The sequence below is a fragment of the Platalea leucorodia genome, assembly GCF_965183815.1.
Source record: "Platalea leucorodia genome assembly, chromosome: 5".
NCBI classification, from domain to species: Eukaryota; Metazoa; Chordata; class Aves; order Pelecaniformes; family Threskiornithidae; genus Platalea; species Platalea leucorodia.
Window position 1 is genome coordinate 50,585,286 of NC_138827.1, and position 21,304 is coordinate 50,606,589.

Here is a 21,304-nt window from a genome sequence, read left to right on the forward strand (position 1 = left end):
GGCATGTGACAGCCTATCTTCAGATAATGTGAGGTGAAATAACTGCTATGACATGTAGCTTAGGAGAACCTCAAAGCAAATCAGACACCCACGAATTAAATTGTATTCCAGCCCTTTGAAAGGATAATGGCTAGCTTTTTCAGGCTTTCAAAGTGTGGTTGGGAATTTCTTTTTCTTGAAAATAAGTATTGTCGTCACAAGTTCCACAGCATGTGATGACCTATTTCTCACTCAGAATAGATTTTGCTGTTCTCATTGTATAGGAAACAGAGGTTGAATAATTTTGTAATGTTATGCATTCCTCAGCTCTCATTGTCATCAGCTGTAGGTTAATCTGTCAGGATTGTACATACCCCATCACTGACAGTCTAAAAACAGAACATGGATTTATGACCATAACTTTTTTTGCTTGACCACTTATAGATGTCAATAAAGAACGTAGGCTTCAAGCAATGCTTTTATTTCTTCTAATCATTTATCATTTTGTTGGAAGGTTGTATATACTTTCCTCTGGTAAACAGGAGTTCCATAGGATCAAATGAACTTTGATATGGAACAGTGCTAAGTGAGGGAAGCTGGCTGTTCTCCCTCGGGATCTAAGAAAAAGACAACTAATTCTGAGAACTGGTGTTCAGAACTGGAAGTTCTGAGAAGTTCCTCAGAAATTGCCTTTTTTGACTTGCATTAAGGACCGATGTTGATGCTGCTAATGCGTGCTGAAATGTATACTGTGTGATTTCATTGAAGCTGATGGAACTAGTATTTTGTCCAAATGCATGTGCCCTAGAAGGGTCTGTACCTGACTGTTCCTCTGTGCTCAGCATGTCCTTCAAGGAGAAGGCAAAAGAAAAGTAGTTCTATTTCTTGTAGAGATCAGTATGCTACTGGGAAAGAGCATGCTGTCTTTGGTGAGGTGACTTGTGTTTTTCTGAACAGAGGGGAAATCTAGGAGAAATCTGTCCTTGAGAGAAGTTCTCTGAGTTATACTGTGTTAGAAGGCAGGGAGGATAATCACATGGGTCACTTTTTTTCCCCAACCATCTGTGAAATATTTTTGTCCAATAGTTTTCCCTACATTTTGAATCTAATTTCTTTTCTTGCCTTTTTGCTCCAGAAAATGCTAACAGGGGATATTGAAGTGAAGGCGGAGACTGCCGAGATCCTAAACCCCTGCAAGAAGCTACCTTTTGAAATCAAGGATTTTATCAAGGTGTCCGTGTTTTTTTTTTTTTTTTTTTTTTTTTTTGTGGTTTTTTTTTGTTTGTTTGTTTTTTGTTTTTTTTAACCAAAGTGGTGGCTTTTCAATAAACTGGAAATTTGCCCAGAGTGATGGCAAAACATCTGAGAGCTTCGTCTGGTTCTCCCAGCTCTGCTTTGGGGGAAGGATGGTATTTAAAATAGAGGCGCTGCTTGTTAGCTGTGAGGATGTATTTCTAATTAGAGTTCAGCAGAAAACAAGGCTTGAATGATTCCAGTGCACAGGGTTTTCAAATATCACTGTATGAACAGATGGTAAAGGGAAGAGTGAAAGAAATCAGGCTATGCTAGCTTTTTTGAGAGTGTGAAACAGAACCTGCCAATGCACTGCTGTGTTTTAAGGCAAGGGTGCTTAGTCTTATCTGGACAAGTAGATAGTCAGCCAGAGGATTTTCTTCCTCTGTAAGTACACAGTCTTATAAGAGGTTAGTTTTAGTGCAGGCTCCATGGTGTAGGAGTCACATCACTGTTCACTGAAGATATTCTCTGTGCCATTCAAACTTTGACTCATACATGGGTGTTGGAATTGGGAGAACTGGGTCCTGTTTCTTCCATGTTATGGGTCCTGGACAAGTCCTGTCATCTGCACTGCTTTAGTTTTCCTGTCTGTAATAAGGATGTATCACCATTTTAGTTGGTCCTATAGATCTATGTATGATACCACTCCTCTGCTTAAAAATCACAAGGAGGATTGCTACAGTCTGTTGCAGTGCACTGAGAATAAGGAGGTCTGAAATCCTGAGCTTTATTGAGGCAGCTCTTATCACAGTAAATGTCTGTTTTGTTTTGTTTTTTTTTAAAGTAGTTATCAAGCATGGAAACACTCTCAGTGGCTGATGTTCATCTGTGTAGGCTGTGGGTGGGTTGTGGCAATAGAGCAGCCTCCTTTTTTAGCTTCCCCCTTTTGTCCTGTGGCTTTAGGAGCAGCTTCGTTGGACATGCAATTTGAATTTTGTCTCTTAATCATAATTATCTCTTATCTCCAGAAATCAGAGGCCTTACGGATGCAGTATCGCTACTTGGACTTGCGTAGCTTCCAGTTGCAGTATAACCTGCGGCTGAGATCACAGATAGTGATGAGGATGCGGGAATATCTGTGTAACCTCCATGGTAAGAAAAGTGCTTGAAGAACAGTGTGCAGCAAACAACATTTTAGCCCTCCCTTCTTCTGTTTTCTATTGCTGAGAGAGATTGCTCATCAACTTGCTGCTCTGAACTGGTCCCACTTAGTAAGGAAATGTCTTCTTGCAAATGGGGTATTTAGAGGGATGTTGGCAGGCCTGAAGAACAAAGTATGTTGAAATTCCTTAGCGTGGTACAAACCAGTTGTTTCAAATGAGCTATATCCAGTGAGAAGAGGCCTTTTGCAGGTAGTTTACCTCTTTTAGTCACCCAACTTCAGGCATGTCAAAGAGATGGATTTCTTATAGGGCTTTTGCTTATCTTAAAATCAGGAAGTCCTTTTTGGAAAAGCAAAGCCTAGTTCAAAACGGATAGAGAATTAACAATTTTTCAGCCTATATGGAGTCCTCTGTCATCAAGAGTTCTGGCAGGACATCAGGGTAGCTCAGAGCCTTTAAATCTGTCATTACACAAGTTATTCTTAGAAGCAGCAAAATCTGTAGATTTTGGAGAGGCTACATGGTGTGCTAGATTACCTAATTTGCTGACTAACCCTACTCTAGCTTACTTTGTGTCATACTAGTTCTCCCTGCTCTTAGCATATTCTGTGTCTGAAGCATGTCTCTGTTCCTCAGGGTTTGTGGATGTAGAAACTCCAACGCTCTTTAAAAGAACCCCAGGGGTATGTATCCTGTTAGTAATGCATTTTAGCCTCCTGCAATTGCATAGGCAGTTCATGGTTGAATTATTGTCAATTGCCACTCGGCCTTCATTGCTGTTCCCTCACTAAGTAACAGCTCGTGCAAATTTCTGATATGATACATGGATCCTTTTAAAAGTAGAGGGCGCGAAAGGGAAGAGGTGATATCTTGTGTCTTAATTTGGGATCTTAAAATGAATAAAGCTTCTGTCTTGTAGAGTGCATGTTGAATGCAAGTCCTGTCCTGGGACAGCCAGATGATAAAACCAAACAACTTCCTGTAAGCACTGTTTCCCCAGCACATCTCTTAACTAGTAGGTTACTGCAGTGGCACTACTTGAGTCATTTTAATTTCCGAGTTTATATTTCTTTCTTTCATTTCAAAAATAATCACAGAGGACAGAGCTGTAGCCCAGAAACTATTGATGCAGCTAACACATGGAGTTCTTGCGTTTAAACGCCTGTCTTGGATGGTGTATTGTTATGCATTAGTCTCTCAGAGCAGGAGATGGAGAATCCTCCTTTGGGATATTTTGGACCAAGTTGGTTAACAGATTTTTTTTTTTTTTAAGTGTAATGTACAAACAGCCATTCCTTCACAAGCAGGATTTCATAATGGGGAAAATAGGTCCTGTCCTCTTGCGCTCCTAGTCTGTGCTCTCTGTCAGGAATGGAGGCCACTTATTTGCTGAACTGTGTAAGCTTTTCTTTCTGATGCTAGGGAGCAAAAGAATTCCTTGTGCCCTCGAGGGAAGCAGGCAAGTTCTACTCTTTGCCGCAGAGTCCTCAGCAGTTCAAGCAGCTGCTCATGATTGGAGGCCTGGACAGGTAAGAGTTTCTTGGACTCCTCTTCTCTGCATGTGCTGTCCAGGGTTTGCTTGCTTTGGTCTGTGAGGTTTTAGACACTTCCCCAAAAACTTACTGCCAAGGGTTTTGTGTTTTGAAGAGGGATCCTTAAATACTTAGGACTTTTCAGCTAGGCCAGGCCCTTCCCCCCCCCCCCAATAATGCTTCCCAGTAGGAGGAAATGTATTGTGTTTGAGGGTTGAAGTCTTCAGTGTTGTTTTAAATGGCAACTTGATCTGAAGCACAGTCTGCCTGAAGGGCAGAAAATCGAGTGTGTGATAAAAGCCCCTCTATAGTAACCTATAGAACTAATTCAGATGAGGCTGGGCAGCTGAACAGGACTGAGACAAGGAAAGCATGTTCTCAGAGTGTATGAGTATAAAGCTTGTAACTGTGCTTGTTCCTTCAAATAAAATTGAAGGAGAGGGAGACAGTTCATGCAGTGAACTGCAGGCCAGGACTTGACTGTGAGTGAGTTTTGCGTGGTCATCAGTAGAGTCCAGGTTTGGAGTGGAAGGTGGGAAAATGGGTTGCATATGCCCCTGTTGGGACACAGCTCACCTGGTAGCCTCCACGTGCCTCTGGAGGTATGGTTGGAGATGGATACAGCTGCTGATACAGTTGCTTCCACTCCAAGTTTCATGCTTTTGAGGGGATGGGAATGACCAGGGCTATAATCATCTGCTGCAAAGGGAACAGACCTCTCTTTTCTCTCTCTTTTTTTTTTTTTAATGGTCAATTCTATAGCCACAATTTAATTTAGGGTACTTTAAGTTGTTATCTGAGTAAAAGTCCTATTGCAGGTACTTTCAGGTTGCTCGCTGCTACCGAGATGAAGGTTCACGGCCTGACAGGCAGCCTGAATTCACTCAGGTAACCAGCTCGCACTGCCTTTTACCCTCCTCCTCACCCCAAACAGCTTGTAGCTGTTTTCCTTTCTGATGGCTTAGTTTCTGCTAGCTCTTGTGCTGCTTGGGGGGCACAGTGTTGTTTGCTGCATGTTTCACAGATACAGCCCTTTGAAGTTAGTATGGGACATGCACAGAGTGGTTGCTGTCCTTGGATGACTGCACAGTCCCACTTGCAGTAGATGTGGGAATTGTCGCAGCAGTGATTGTGCTTGATGATGCAATCTCCTCCTGTCCTGCTGGGTCGGGCATCCCATTCCTCAGCCTTGAGATCCCAGGCAGAGTTAGCCTGGTTCATTCAATGCTTCTTCTGTCCTTGTCATCATTACCTCATTCACGTTCTCTGAGGAGATTGTGTCCTGAGTCATCAGGCTGTAGGGAGATCGTAAGCACGCCCTCAGTCTACTGCAGTCATGCTATGATTTAATGTAGTATAGTGTTTCTTTTTATGCTGGCTTTATAGTCGAGAGCTTCTGCAAGTAGCAGGGCAAAGGCAAAACCTGTAGCTAATGTGGAATCCCCCCTCTTGTTTTCTATTTTAAGATAGATATAGAGATGTCATTTGTAGATCAAGCTGGGATCCAGAGATTGATAGAGGGCCTCCTGCAATATTCCTGGCCTGAGGAAAGAGGCTGCATTACGACTCCTTTCCCTTCCATGACATACAAGGAGGCACTGGCTGACTATGGGACTGATAAACCAGACACTCGTTTTGGGATGAAGGTGAGGGTTTGCCCATTGGAAACTTGCAGCTTCTCCTTTCTGTTAGTGTTTTAATAATGTTTGTTTGGATCATGTATACATGATTGGCTGGGGTTCTTAATGCTGTAATTTACCCAAGGTGTCTATCCCATCATCACTGCTTTGTACAGGTAATCATCTCTTGGCTGTGGGAAAACATATGTTTTAAGAAAGCTTTATTTTAAAGATAAAGTAGTGTTAGGAAGCAATACGACTTGACTGCCTTAGGAACAGAAGCCCATAAGGCATCCACAGATACCGTAAGTGCTTTTGTTTACTGCACTCCAAAGCATACTCCTGGTGAGCATGCTTCATGACAGGCTTTTCCAGCCTTCTAATGGCCTGAAGATATTTTAAAGATAACTGGCAGCAGTTATGTGCATACATTGTTTGTATATGAAACGAGAGTACGAAAGTATGAAATAAGTATTGACAAAAGTATTAAGAGGAACAGTGCTAAAAAGCAAGAAAGCATCTTGTATTTCCCCAGGAATTAATTTTTGGGGTTTCTTTTTCAGTATGCAGCTCTTTCTACTGTGGTAGGATGTCACCATCTCAACCTTGGGTTTTCCTGGTTCAAATGCAATTTTGGGTTTTCCCAGCTGTCTTGCGTTTCTGTTTCTGCAGTGTTCAGCTTCCTAATGGTTATTCCAGCTTGGCCCCATTCACTTCTTTGTGAGCCATTTGATTTCACTGAACGAAGAAGTGATGTCCCAGGGAATGGTGTTGAAGGTGTTAAGACACAGGTGCAGGATTTTTGCTTCATGTTCCTACCACCACTGCTTTTTCCTGTGATCTTTCCTTTCTCAGATAGTGGATATCAGTGACTTGTTACAAAGATCGGACATTCAGTTTGTGCAGAATGCACTCAGTTACCCACACGGTACTGTCAAAGCCATTTGTATCCCTCAGGGAGTGGTAAGTGATGCTTTTACATACTGCTTGTTGTTTATGTGAAATAAATAAAATACCAATTTGAATTCCTTTGCTGGTATGGAAATGTTCGTTGCTATTACTGGGGGAGTAGTGCCCTTCAGGGAACTTGGAATTGGTTGTGATTGACGTCAGGTTGGGCTGAGTGGTGTTAGAAGAGGGGAATGGAGATGATCAGGTGACGGGAAGAATATATTGTCCTCAGGAAGGGGTGGAAGAACACAGAGCTGCAAGGTCCCTTGAGGATAGGGAAGCCTCTTGGAGCATCAGCTTGCTTTTGTCAGGGATGGCTTCTGATGTGCATCTCAATAATAAATTGTGCCCTGTGGCAAGAGATTGAAATAGAGCCAGGTATGGCGCAGCTCTGTTCTGGACTAGTGAGAGAAAAGTCAGGTGGTTACAAGCCCTTCTCATGTTTGCTTTTGATGCGTTTGCGGGCACAACTCATGTCTTGTAATGAGAATGTCACAGACCAAATCCAAGGCTGACAACAGATGTAGAAGATTGACACAGCTATGTATTTTGGCAGGCAAGCAGATATAATTCTGGCTGTGGTCATATTAGCAGCTTGGGCAGTATGGGGGGAAAAAAAATCCACTAACCACCCAGTTTTATTTGGGGAATAGGACTTTCTGACCATGGTTTCTCTTGGGATTCCTTTAATTTTGGGACAAAACACAAGTTACTAACTTCCCACAAGAGGGCACTAAGGTGTGTGTTTGAGCAAAACAAAAGTGGAATCTTGAGCCTCTCTAAACATTAGAGTAGCTGAGAAAATCAAGATCTTGACGCAGGTCCTCATTTACTGCATTTCTTTGCGTGTGAGAGTCAGCCCAATTGGTTCCCTCTGTTCCTCCAAATTGAGCTATGCCTTCCCCATCAACAGTGTGGTGTTATAACCTTGTTCCTGCACACTGGAGGCAGTTAGTTGGCATAATCTAACTCTGCTGACCAGCTACATCTGATCTGTGAGCGGGGAGGAAAAACTGCAGCCAGATGTACAATCTAGAGGGGCCCCTTCCTGAAAGGAGCCCTTGGAGAAGACACCTAGCTGCAGCCTAGTGTCCTGTTCCACAGCCCTCATAAGAACTCGCTGGAAACAAAAGAACTTGAGAAGTCTGGAAACAGCTCAGTCAGTAGATTTGAATCCTGGTCAGGCTTTCTATATATTTTGCTGATGTTTAATGTGTCTTCTCTTGCTCTTTCCCCAGAGATACCTTAAAAATAAAGATTTGGAGTCATTAAAGGAGTCTGCAAAATCCCAGTTTAACCAGGTGAGACAGAAACACTGCTGAAGCATTGGAAATGGTGAATGACAAGGTGTGTATAAAGGCACTTGCAGGCAGAGGAAGGTAGAAGAGCAGTTTTCAATAGCTGAGAGTCAGTGCCTGAGCATGTGATGCTTCAAGACGAGAGAGGGCAGCACTGGACTGAACATACTCTTATCTTTCTCTAGGAAATCATGGAGATTATCTTCAAGCCTGATGGAAGCTTGAAGTCTCTGCTTACAAAGTTTCTTAGTGAGAAGCAGCAGTCAGAGCTTATCCAAGCACTGAACATGCAGGTGGACGATGTGGTACTGCTGGCAGCTGGTGAACACAAGCAAGTGGTAGGAGGCATTTCTTGGGTGGCTGTGTGAGTTGAATGTTGCTGATAATGCCTTTGATGTTATCTGACCTTAGTCTAATTCTTCTTATTATTAAAATAGGTCATCATCTAATTCTATGTTTCTCTGGAGCTGAAGCTGTAGCAACAGCAAATAGTGCACAAAACGTACCTATTGCTTTTATTTCCTCCAGTCAAATTCTGTGAAGAACTTGTAATTGAAACAAAGGCTGGAATATAAAACAGGAACAAATCAGTGCCTCCTTTTTTCTCACCTTAATTTTTAAAGCATCAAACAGATAGAAAAACAAGGTCAACTAGGCAATTTTGTCTCCCATAAGCAGATGATGAGGGTGAAGCACAGCTGCTTATTAGCAGCAGTGATGGGAGATTCTGTCCCTAACCCCTTCTGTGTTCTTGCCAGCAGACATTGCTTTCCAGGCGTTGGTTTATGACAAGGTGTCATGCTTTGCTTGACAGCCAAAATTTTCTGTGCCTTCATTTCTCTGTCTGCAAAGTGCAGATCTGGCCTGGGCTCCCCCAGTTAATCCATGTTTGTGTAGAGCTTGAGGTTAGTCTAGGAGAGTTCTGTGAGGATGGAACACTTGGAAGAAAATGAGCTTTCCAGCTCCTTACTCGCCTTTCTTTGTCAAACCCTGGAGCTGCTGCTGCCTCAGCAGGAAGGTGATATCTTTTAGGAGACAAGGCAAAAGTGTTTAAGGCAACAATGCATTATAACTGATGCTGTCTGTGATACTACCTTTATGAAACACTCTTTCCTTGGTTGGTGTTTGAGTGACTTGCCTGTTAGTAATAATTGCCCTGTCTCATTCTCTTCCTTGTCTTTTGCAGTGCTCTGCATTAGGAAGCCTACGGTTGGAGAGTGCTGACCACCTTGAGGCGGCTGGGCTGGTACTCCGTGATCCTAAGACTTTTCACTTTCTGTGGGTGGTGGATTTTCCACTTTTTCTCCCCAAGGAAGAGAATCCCACTGAACTGGAATCTGCCCATCACCCTTTCACTGCTCCTCATCCTTCAGATACCAGCCTCCTCTATTCTGATCCCACAAAGGTAACTAACTTCATGCCTGTCATGCTGGCTCTTTTACAGCTGTGTGTCCTGGAAAACTGGGCAAGTAGCATCTGTTTTTACTGTAAAAAAGGATGTTGTTTCATGGAACTGATGGCGTATTGTACATATCTGTTTGGAAGAGATGGCTTCTCTGAGTGGAAAATATCCATGTGTGCCCCTGACAAAAGGGGCTTATAGGAAACAGTTGCTTAAGGGGAGGAGTCTTATATTCTGACCCATCCCATGTTGCTTCAGGTTTTGATCAACTTTGCAAAAGCATTTGTACTGTTCCCACCTCTGTCAGCAGGAGTCCATACCTCTGATAGGACTGGTACCTGAACTGCAAGGTACCACTGAGAGAGCAGTGTTGTAGTATGTCATGTCTTTGTTCCCAGTCTCTTTGTTGTCTTTGTGCAGGTTGGTGTTAAATGCAGCTGTGCCCCAGCCTTGCTAAGGTGCTTGTTCATTTCTTTCTGCAGGTCCGTAGCCAGCACTATGACCTTGTGCTGAATGGCAGTGAAGTTGGAGGTGGCTCCATCAGAATTCATAGCGCAGAACAACAGCGTTTTGTGCTGGAGAAAGTGCTGAAGGTAACACCTACAGATGTTTCTAACATTCTCTTGGAGATTTAAAGGACTAATTAATGTAAATATCCATTTCAAATTCTGAAAGAAACGCTCACGTGCTTCTTCAGATAAAGAAATGTAACTCCTAGCCCTGAGTGATATATGACTTCATCATACCTTCATCTCGCGTTGCTAGTAGGAAGAGTGTCGTTTGTCCAGTGACACTTCTTATGTAATTTTGCAGGAGGATTCTGAGGTGCTTTCCCATCTGCTTGAGGCTTTGGAATTTGGAGCTCCACCTCATGGAGGAATTGCTTTAGGTGAGTGCTCTGTAGCTCTCCAGGATGCCAGTGTCTTGTGACTTTTTTTTTTGGTGTATTAGATCCCAGTAACAAGCCTCATGCTTGTTAGCAAAAGCTCTGTCTCCTCCTGACAGAGTGGGCTGTTTTGCTATTAGGCACCACCAACATGGTAACACTGTGTGGGTTTACACAGTGCTTCCATCTCTGTAGCTGCTTTGTAGAAGGAAACAGAGGTTTTGTCACTAAGTGCAGAATGTTTTGGTGTTCCTCCCCAGCATCGTAGTGTGATTTAGTTCTTTTGCCAGGCCCAAATCACATGTTGGTGGCTCTAAGGATGATCCTTATGCGCTGCTCTACAAACAGTATATTTGTTAAGAGTAGGTCATCTTTATTCTCATTCCTGTGCAGCCAGAACAGGATCCCTGTACTGCATACCCAGAGGCCTGGGACAGCATGGTACTTTGTTTCATGGCCTGGGTCACAGCCACAACCTTGCCCTCTGCTTCAGTCTCACTTCCCTTCTTCCTTATCTGTTTTGCTCACTAATTCAGATAATGTCAAATATTTTTCTTAGAACCTTGCAAGTTTGTGGCTTTAAAAAGAAGAAAAAAAAACCAAAGCAAACCCCCCCACCAAAACAAACAAACAAAAAGACTTAGGAAGAACAAAGGTAGCATTTTAACCTGCAGTCTCCAGTGTGATTTCCCTCCATCCAGTCACCCAGAGGCTCTTGTGTTTGAATTCCTCCTAGTTGTAATCCTTTAGAACTGGTTGATAAAGAACTTTGTTTCAGCAGTTAAGCAGAGCCCTGACAGTGTTTGGGCCACTGAGCTGCCCTGGTTTTGTTACGCTGTCTTTGCAATGGCACTGCCTCTGTCTTGCAGTCCTTGGTGTGTTGCAGAACTTTCTGTAATACTGAAAAGCTTTATTTTGCTAGGCATTTCTGCTCTTCAGGCAAGTCTGTTTCTCTGCTACTGGTTGAGATTATTTTTTTCCCCTTACTTGCTTCAGTTTTATTCTTCAAGCTCAGTAGTATTATCTACTCCATCTTTCTGATTTTTCTGAATCGGAAGAAGTAATATAGGACCATAACTCAAGTGGTTCACCAATTTGTTTTCTGCTTCTAGGACTTGACAGGCTGATCTCTCTCATTGTTGACGCTCCAAGTATCAGAGATGTCATTGCTTTTCCTAAATCCTTCAGAGGACGGGACCTGATGGGCAATGCTCCAGACTATGTCACTCCAGAAGAACTAGAGCCATATCACATCCAGGTTTCCTGGCCTCTTGCAGAAAAAGAGGCAAAGCAAAACTGACTTAAAGCCAGTGATGTAAGCTGATCTGTTTAACCAGAGGTGGTTAGAGCTTCTAAATACTAGAATTCTGTTCAGAAAACATCAGCTGTTATGGGAGGGTGGAGGGCAGTGCAACCCCTCTGCACCATGGCAGTTTCAGGATTGAATGGGAAATAGATACGAGGGCTCCCCGATAGAAATTCACCTTTGGGTTGTAATGGGAAAGAGAAGTAGAAAAGCAAAAGAAAAGAGCATAATTTTAGCATAGGGTATTGAGAATGTTGGCTTTGGGGTGTCATACTGGAGTGATGATGGGATGTAATTTTTTTCACTCCCCACTTTTTCCATGACCCTTGTAAAGTATTTCTCCTTCCATCTGGAAGAGACAGTGTCAGCTTCCCTGGCAGATGGTCTGTATTCCTGATGATCCTTGAATCTGTTAGCTGAGGGCTGTTACAATAGAGCAGTGCTGTGCTGGGCCAAGAGCTCTGGAGACTTCACGGCAAAACTTCAGTGCAGCCAGCAGCTTGTCTCATGCTGGAGGATACAAGATCGTTCAGAACTTGCCACAGGGAGTTCATATTCAGCTGTGTTCTCTCTTCAAAGACTGGGAGGGAAGCGTTTTATCATTTACAATGGTTGTCCTCATAATACTTGTCAAAAAGGAGGTGATCTGTCCTTGGGGCCTGTGGTCCTGCTGCTTTTCAGCACACTAATTCTGAAGTTTGTATGTTTGTAAATAAAATTTATCTGGCAATGTGGTTTTGACTGAGCTTGGCTTTGGGCTTTCTCTACAAGAAGAAAGAGCCACCAGTTCTTCTTCATGACCCCTCATCCCTTCAGTAGACAAGAAATCTGTGACAGCACAGCAGGATTGCCAGTCTTCTGTGAAGTCTGCCTCGTCCTGCAAACCTGCTGCTACAGTGGTGAGTGATGCAGCAGCAAGTTCCTTGCAAGTAACTGTCTCCATCCCGGTCCCGCACCAGAAGAGCCACAGCGCAGGAGCGACTCCGCACTGATTAGAGCGTGGGCTCTAGCAGCATCCTACCACACCAAGCCACTTGGCTCTGCTCTGTAGTGTACAGCAGGCCCTCTGCAGAGGCACTCCAGTAGGTGTTCTTAACTCTGTGTTTAGGTTGGAGAAAGCAGAGAATTGGTGGAAGGGAGGAAGGTGAAGAAACTGAGGAAAAGAGAAGCTAGGAAGATGGTGCAAAGGAAGAAAAGGGCAAGCTACTGTGTCCCAGCTGGTAAGGACAGCAGGAGGCACCTGCCAGAGGAAGTGCATGAGGACAGAAGGAAGACTGCAATTCTTGTTTGAGCTGATACTGAACTCCAGCCTTCTGCAGGAGATCCTATCCTGCAGATTCTAACAGATTCGGGGCTGCTCCAAGGGTTATTGGCTATTCAGTCTCCACATTGTGGGATAACATGATGTGGTGGTGCATGCTGTTTGGTTTGTTTTTTGTTTTTTGTTTTTTTTAAATACTGGACTGTCTTGTTATGAAACAGTAAGGGAGGTAGCTCTTCTCCTTAAGGTTGGGGTTTTTTTTTTTTGAGTACTTTATACAGGCTAAAAGTACCATCCATAGACAAGCAATAGTAGAGCTGACTTGCAGCTGCTTGGCAGATTATACGATGATGGAGTTGTGTGTAAAAGAAAACTTAAATCCTTTCTTATGGTATGATTGTTATCATCAGTCTCGGAGCATAGTTAAATACTATTAAAAAAAAAAAAAACCAACAAAAAAAACCCCAAAAACAAACAGAACACCACCATCCTGGATTTGTATTCATATTCATTCTAGCCAAACACTGTGAATGCCTTAATTTTTTCCTTGTACGAGCTATTCATTCTTGTCTTGGAATTAATTCACCTTTGTTTCACCACTTTTTTTTTTTTTTCCTAAGTAGAAGCTGTCAGTAATGGAGTGAGGATCAGTTTTCAGAGAGAAGCTGAGCTGAAAATTGGATCCCTAAGCAGATCCATGTTAAAAACAATTTTTAATTTTTTTGTTGTTGTTTTTGTGGCAGGAAAGTCACCTTGTGAGATTTATACCAGATACTTTTGTTCCCTTAACTTTTAAGTGGCGATATGGAATGCAGCCACTACAAGGCTATGTAGTCTTTTCAGACTGCCTTTTTAGAGTGTGCTGGATTTTGTTTAGTTTCTTTACTGCTAGCGAGATTAAGATTTGCATGGAATTTGCTTGAGGATCATCTGTGTTCCTAAAGCAGGGATCTCAGAGGTTTGTTTGAGGACATGGAATCACAGAAAATAACAGTTATTCTGAAGAGTTCTTCACTCCCCCCAGACTATTATTTATAGTAACTGGAAACATAATCTGCTGAACTCTTTTTTTTTTTTCTTTTTTTTTTTTTCTTTTTCAGTTGTGAAATAAGGAGAGCTGTATCATTTGGTTAGTAACTGTTTGCAAAGCCAAATGCTGTTTACATCTGAAGAGTCCCAGTTCTTTAAATTAGGATTATCAAGCGTTCAAAGGGTAACTGATGCTCTAACAGGCTTAGGCAGAAACGTAACACTGGAACATTCTTCTTGAGAGCGCTTGTTAAAACGTGAGCAAGCTCTCTGAGGCAAACACATCCCTCTTTCTTGTGCAAGCTGTTTTGCGCGATGTTTGTTTACCCGCTGCTGTATTAAGGACTCACTGCAGTTATAAGCGTGTGACACAGCTACGATTAGTTACAGCGAAAAAAATGCAACAAAACGTGTTATCTGAGCTGCTGCGGTCCTGCCACAATTAGGTCAGCGGAAAAGATGTATCCCAAATTTATGCAAGCCATCTGTGCTTGGATTTGTGGATGAAGGTGGCTTGCAATACAAGAGTGTGAATTTGCCAGTGGTTGTGTGAATTTGCCAGTGGTTGTGTGAATGTTGCCGCAGATATGTTGATTGTTTTGTGTTTTATAGAGCATTGCGTAAGGTTTCACTTGGGCTTGTGGAAGCCTGATCTACAGAAAGTCACTTTTAAACCACAATCTGGCATACTTGGCTGCTTATTTTGGTAGACGCAAGAGTAGACAGACATTACAAAGAACTACATGGGAATAAGGGGCAGTCATGTTGCAGACCAACATCTCGTGTCTGCTGGAGAAAAGCTGCTGGCCTGTGATCCTGAAAATAGATGTTAAAGCCACTACTTCAGTTCAGCGCAATGTCCATCAGAAAGATGTGCTGAAAAATAAGCTCCAGCACAACCACAAACTGCAAGCTTTCACAGAGCCCTTGTTGCTTCTATCCTCCTTTCTTTTTCCTGTATGAGACAAACCTATGGAGAAATGTTGCTATGTCAGCTATGCTAGAAAATGCAAAGTCCTGGGCTCCTCTATTAAGAGTTAATCTTTAACTAATCTTTCATTAGAGATGTGGTGCATAAGAAAAGATTGGTGAATCTGTACTGCTGTGTGCTTTGGGTTGGTTGTTTTTTTTTCCCTTCCTCACACAGCACAAGTCTCCAGGCCCAAGCCAAACTAGCAGTGTAAATCTGCTCATCAACTTAATGAGAATCCCAAGTCTGTGAAGGTGCCTTCACACTATTTCTTTTTGTCCAAAGAGCAAGCAGTAATACAATTAGTATATATGGACTCCTCCCTGTGTTGAAGGTACTAACGAGACTGTTGGCTGGTACCAGGGATGCCCCCAGCACACAGAACAGCCTCCCATGCTACGGCATGCATGCGTGTAAAATTAGTAACAAAAACCATGTCGTTACTATCTCCAGATTCCTGCACTAATTTCCACGTGCCATCGTGACTCCTCTGCTCTTTCTTCAACCTCTTTTCAATGTGTCTGTGTGTGTATATGATGGACAGGAGAAGTGCCCAGCCTCTGGGTGCTCTATCTGGAGCAGTTGGCTTTGTTGGAAACAGAATCACCAGCTGGACACAGGTGCTGCCTGAGGATTTGTTTTGGGTCTTTGCTGGTATGGATCAGCTTGTGATGGTTGAGTGTGTTCCCTGATGTAGTCTTCTCAACTCCAGAGAACTTAATGACCAGCACACATGGGAGGTGAACATTAGAGTGGGCCATAGGATTGTACAAGGATTGCTCTTGCAGGAGCCAGAGTTGTATCTAAGGCCTCTGTACTCCTTTAACCCCACCAGCTTGCTGATTTTCTTCTGTTAGATCTGAACAAAACACTGGTCAAATGGAGAGACAGTTTATTCCCCACCTGTAGGGGAAGTGGCTCTGTGTGTGTTTCAATAGATTTGACTGGAACAACCCTCTAGTAAGTTTATACTGCCCATTTGTAATACCAGAGATAAGTTTCTGGCATGTTTCGGTGTTTTTTTCAGGAATGTAGCACACTGGTGGGATTCTCAGCAGCCAGAGGTTTGTTGTTTGGTGTTTTTTGTTGTTTTTTGGGGGTTTTTTTGGGGTTTGTTTTTTGTTGTTTTTTTTTTTTTTAAAAGTTTCCAAGCCTATCCACAATATTTTAGGTTGGGCCAAGCTGGGGAGAGATTGCAGCATTTGATTTCAGCTACCCCAGATGGTAAGGGTTTCATGCAAACTGCCATAAAGACAGGAACTGTTTTCAGAACTCAAGCTGGAGTTTAATTCTATATTGTGCTGGTATCTATTTCTCTAGAGTTACCTAAATTACAATATAACTTCACAGCAGCTTTGTGTAATCCCATGCTGCAGATACCCAGAGATTCAGGGTGCTGATTAATTCCATATTCTGTTGAAAACAGACCACTGCTATATGAAAGTATTGTAATTTGTAACAAGTCAGCAGAAATTTTCAAGGAATGGTTTCTGCTGTTTGCAGCTGGATTTGTACCCACTGTTTTACCCCATGAGGAAAAGGGGGGAACTGCTGCTCTCTACCGTCACTCTCCTGTAGCCCAAGTCTGACAGAAAGACGTTTGTGTATACTTTTCTTCTGTCTTGAAGAGCATGGGGACCTTAGCTCGGACCTGGTGAAAGGACACTCAGTGTGGTGGAAGCCAGAGGACGTTACTTGGGTGTGCAAAGCTACTCCTGGAGCTAGACTGTATGCTAGACCCAGTGTTCCTGCATGTGGGCAGGAGGTGGTGCTTTGTACATTCGTGCGGCGAATCTCCAGCCCCAGGAAGGCATGACTCCGCTGCTCTCTACTTTACCAGCATCTCTCCCACCGGGAAGAATGGAGCAGATATAGGCATCAGGTGGTGCTACGCTGATGTCAAGCATCTGGTGAATACAGGCTGCCTCAGAAAAAAGTCTTTAATGGTAAGAGCGGAAGGATAAGGAGAGCTTATGCTCTCAAAGGTAAGGGTTTCTATTTTTCCCCCTGCTTACTTTATACCTTTAGTTGCTTGCACAATGATTTGTTTTGACAACACTTGCTTGCTGTTGTCAGTGTATGTAACCAGCCGTCTCATGAGGATGCTTGGTACGCTCTTTGGCCCATGTGTTAACAGCAGCAGAAAAGGCGTAGACAACTGACAGCCACCTAAATGGTACCAGATGGAAATCCCCTGTGTAAGCGTCACATGGCTTCACCTCTGAATGTTTGGGCTCTTATTTTAGGCTTGTGTTCTAGTTTGTTGGTTTTTTCCAAAGCATTGTTTTATGTAATTAAAAAATGTTGATTACATGCAGTCACCAGCTGTGCCAGCCACAATTTTACAGCAAACAGAGCTCTGTGACAGCTATATTCAGATGGATTGGTCACATTTGCCTCTAATAATCCATCAGATTCCACCTTTCTTGTTATGTTTTGATAGCCTTTGTGTTTACTGTAATGCTAAAGTAGAGCTGAAGAAAAGCATTATGGACAGTTCTCCCATTAATTTGGTCATATTTTAAATATATTTGTATTTCTATAGCCATGAGTTCTGTTAAATTACGTGTTATTCTAAAAAGTACTTCCTCTTGCTTAATTTAAATCTCTTATCTGATCATTTCACGAAGTACCTTCCCATGTAGGTTATTAGAAGGAATGAATACCCAAATTTCTTCTGTTTTCTGCTCATCACTTCATGAATTAATATCCTCTGTTTTTCAATCACATCAATTTCAAGCTGTACAGTTTTAGGCGATTTCACCTGCCTTCCTGTGGAAATCACTGCGTACTTCCTGTGCTGCCAGCCGTGACTTTCCGTACACCCATCGACAGCTGAAGTGGCCAAAAGTTGATGCTGTTGTAGGCTGTTTGGAGTCTCTTTTTTTTTTTTTCCCCCCCCATATGTGTTACTGTTTGTATTTATCAACCTTCACTTTCTGCTCTGTACTGTGTAAAGGTATAGATTTTTTTTTTTTAATATTAACGGAAGTACATGGTTAATACTAGGTTTTGCATCAAAAAAGTTATCAGAAAGATCACAAAGTACCTGAAAAAGGAAGCGGCAGGCTTTGGCAACACTGCACTTTCCCAAGTAGCAGGCGTATAGCAAAGTGAATGATATAAAAAAAATATTCCTGAGAACAGTTAGTACAAGGGGCACATACAGTGGCAGTTTTCTCTGGAATAACAATCACAGTGTACTATTGGATTTTTTTAATATTATTCTCTATTTGGAGAGTGATAGATTTAAAACACTCTCAGTCCTGAGAATTTTACTTGCTTGCTTAGCAATTTGAAGACAATTGTAATTGAAGGCTTCAGCTCTTTGATGGTGTCCCTTGAAATGCAGGCTCCCCATTTGTCACCTGTTAAATTTTTCTTGTCATTAGATCTTTGTGTATAAAGAAAAATACGTCCAGTACCATTCTGTAAAAGAAAAGCCTTAAATGTTTTTTTTTTCTTGTAGCATGAACAGAACTAATTTGACAGCAATTACAGTGCCAGGGCTCTGAGCAGGGTGGTACCGAGGGACTCTAATCCTTTCAAACAACATCACTTCACTTTGAGGCGCAAAACAACAGTGTCCAGAGCAAAATGGGTGTGATATTTCTTGTGGGTCATACAGCCCCCGGTAACTGTAGAATGCCATTTTTTTTTTTTGTGGCTCTGTACAAACATATCAGAGAATAAATAGGAGAGGTGGGTGGATGACAGGCTGACTAGCTCAAGGTCACACAGGGTATAGTCCCAGAGGGAGCATCCCAGGAATACTGTAACAGCTCACATAGGAAGCTAACTCATCTCTAACCTCCCATGCTTCTTTACAAGGAAAAAATGCTGGGGTTTAAACAAAAAGTACTATGTCATATTCATAGTAAAAGTTTAAAAAGCAATTATGGAAGGCAAGAGCTTGATTTGGATGTTTGGGATGTCCTGTAAAAATCCCAAGAATGTTTTAAATAGAAGTTAAAGTGAAAGGATATAAAGCCATGAATTCTCATGTCATATTTTCATTGTTAATATTGTATAACTAAAGACAGATCCAGCAAATCCCTGGCAAATGTTGGGGGGAGGGGAATGATTCTTTTAAAGGAAGGAGCATAATTTTAGCACAGCTGCCACACAAATATACAGGACCAGGCTCTACCCACGATTGCCTTTGGAGGTAGCTTGCTGGTTTTAATGCAGTTGCAGGAGCCACATGAAGAAAATGTCTGGCATGCTGTTACTAATTTCATTTGTGGAAGATGAGATAAATAGTAATGAATATAAGCACCCATTAAATGTAGACTCACCAGCTAAATAACTATGCTGACTAAATTAATATGCAAGGAGGTACCTTGTAGTCAGGACGACAGTCAGCTGGAATGATACTTTCTGAAAGGCAATTTCTGTGAGTTTATCATTGTATTAATGCTACCTGAACAACCTTCTGTTTAAATCTAAGTGGTGAGCCTGCAGACTTTTTTCTTCATGTCAAGGTCATTTCCATCCCCCCTTTCTGCTCCTGGCTGCTTCCTTGGCAGTGCTGATCAAAGCATTTGAGGGATGCCTGGTGAGCAGTGCTTCATTATTTCAACTAGGACCAGTTTTTGGGTCCAGCACGCTGCATGGCCTCATAAACAGCTGCTGCAGCACAGGTGAAGAATAGGAATAAGTGACTGAGGTTTGGGGAATGTAGGAATGAGGACTGCTTAAGCTGACTTGAAGTAAAAGAATGTGCAATTAATTCATGCTGCCATCTTGTGGCTCCTGCTTGGAAAGATTTTAAAATACTGGAAATTGTCAAAATAATCAGAATCTATCATGCAGCAGTAGGAAATACTGAAGCTGTTCTTTAAATAGCCAGTGATACAGATTTTTGTGCATTTTCCTAGGAGTTACTGTTCCCTTTGAAATCATAGAGTGGAATGCCATTTTTTTCCTTAGCCTTTCACAGTCATGTAAACTAAAAACTGGAGGTGTACAGTGTGTGTTTATTTGTATCTTCTGTGATACTATACATCTTATTATGGAGAACAGACATCACAATAATTTTTATAACTGCACATTATGCATTTTAACAAATTCATAAACAGAAAATTTCATTTAACATGAAAGTCAGTTTATAGTGTTCATTTATTTATTAAGTATAAGTCTCACCAAAGTCTGCTGAAGGCTGTGTCCACCCTGGTGTCATAAAAGAAAAAACACTGAGGGTGATCAGGAGGGTGAGTTACTTAACTCTCCTTGCTTTCAACATTCAGGGCTTGAACATGATGCTACTGAACAGTAGGATGTTTCTAATTGAGCTTAATACTTTTATGACCTCTTTGGCAGCTCTTGCGGTTCACTTGACCTTGCTTTTGAACTGCTGAAGATTCGTCTTTGTTCTTTTTTCCCTCCCTGGAGCTAGGATTGCTCATGCTAATGTCTCAAATTTCTTCTCTGTCTGTGGATGACTCCCTCCGATTCCCTTAGTCACTGCGGTCCCTGTTGCAGGCACAGGCAGAGACTTCAGGAGGTAATGCCTCCTGGTAGCTCCATGGGCTTATCCAGATCTGTCTTCAGGGCACTCTGAGACTATACAAATGGTTACCACTTAACTGTTGGCATTTGTCATTTATAACATTTAATGTAATATTTGATAGATGGTATGCTGGACTGTGCTGCGTAGTTTGCATGGCCAAATGAGGCTTAATTTCGCCCCCCCGGTTTCTATTTCAGTATTACCGCTTGGCTTCTTCCAGGTTGCCTAACTCGGAGCTCGCCTCTTGAGCAAAGGGAGCGAGCCTTTGGTGACAGCGACCTAAAGTTCCGCTACTAAATGAATAACCACAATTCTCCCTTTGTAAGCGTGGGATTAGTTTATATCTCTAAGCCTGCAGGACAAATGCTTTTTGCTTCGTCACGATCCCTTAATGTAAGACATACTTGTTACGACTGTGACAACTCTTCCTTTCAGTAGTCCCGGTAAGCACAACAAATGAGCAGGTCAGCACTTTTCCTTGGTCCTCCTCATACTATTAATGTACATGTGGGATAATCATGGGAACAGAAAGACCTATTCAAAAAATGTCTAGAAGGCCAAAATGTTTAATGCTTTATTTTTTCATGCTAGTCACCGTTGAAAAGTTCAAGAGAAAGAACTGCTGACTCGCACTGCTAGTGATAATGACAAATAGTAAGATCTCTGCTTAGAATAGAGGAAAAAATACATTCAAGAGGGCTCTTGGGAAATCAGGTGGTCTCAAGCTGCCTGGGTGTCAGGAATCTTGTTAAAAAATTAGCTGAAGTGATTTCAGAATCATTGGTGGTGATTTTTGACAAACTATGGTTGGTAGGTGAGGCACCTGACGGCCGTAAAAGTTGTGCAGTACCTGTCTTTAGAAGGAATAAAAAGAGGACCTGGGTAATTACAGATCAGTTTAATTTTCATTTACAGAATAAAAAAATCTGAAACAAAAGCAGTCTGGAAGATGTTGGACAAGTAAACCACATGTTTTTTTGGAGAAAAGTAATCTCAAACCAAAGTAGTATCATCCTATGACAAGATTAAACAGTCTTATTGCTAGGGCAGAGGCAGTGTGTGACAATATACCAAATTTTTTTTGGCATAGTCATACCTAATGTGACTCTAGATGAAACTGGGTAAAAAATGGTTAGATGATGATACCCAGGGGAAAAAAA

The 21,304-nt window shown here is 42.2% G+C and overlaps 1 protein-coding gene across 7 annotated transcripts in view; it reads left to right on the plus strand.

Moving 5' to 3' along the window:
* The window catches only part of DARS2 (aspartyl-tRNA synthetase 2, mitochondrial), a 29,636-nt gene that overhangs the window by 3,908 nt on the left and 4,424 nt on the right, over nt 1-21,304 (plus strand). For 2 of the 7 annotated variants that reach the window (XM_082312620.1, XM_082312619.1), the window contains exons 6-18: nt 1,115-1,210; nt 2,244-2,367; nt 3,015-3,061; nt 3,801-3,907; nt 4,729-4,798; nt 5,377-5,556; nt 6,385-6,492; nt 7,719-7,781; nt 7,964-8,116; nt 8,965-9,183; nt 9,663-9,773; nt 9,994-10,069; nt 11,179-12,662. In XM_082312620.1, coding sequence (XP_082168746.1) covers nt 1,115-1,210; nt 2,244-2,367; nt 3,015-3,061; nt 3,801-3,907; nt 4,729-4,798; nt 5,377-5,556; nt 6,385-6,492; nt 7,719-7,781; nt 7,964-8,116; nt 8,965-9,183; nt 9,663-9,773; nt 9,994-10,069; nt 11,179-11,366 — 1,542 coding nt within the window. In that variant the 3' untranslated portion in view covers nt 11,367-12,662. Of the gene's footprint in view, nt 1-1,114; nt 1,211-2,243; nt 2,368-3,014; nt 3,062-3,800; nt 3,908-4,728; nt 4,799-5,376; nt 5,557-6,384; nt 6,493-7,718; nt 7,782-7,963; nt 8,117-8,964; nt 9,184-9,662; nt 9,774-9,993; nt 10,070-11,178; nt 12,665-13,733; nt 13,752-16,135; nt 16,232-16,260; nt 17,499-21,304 lie in introns of those variants that run through there. The other 5 variants (XR_014228246.1, XM_082312621.1, XM_082312622.1 and 2 more) reach the window with 5 other exon arrangements.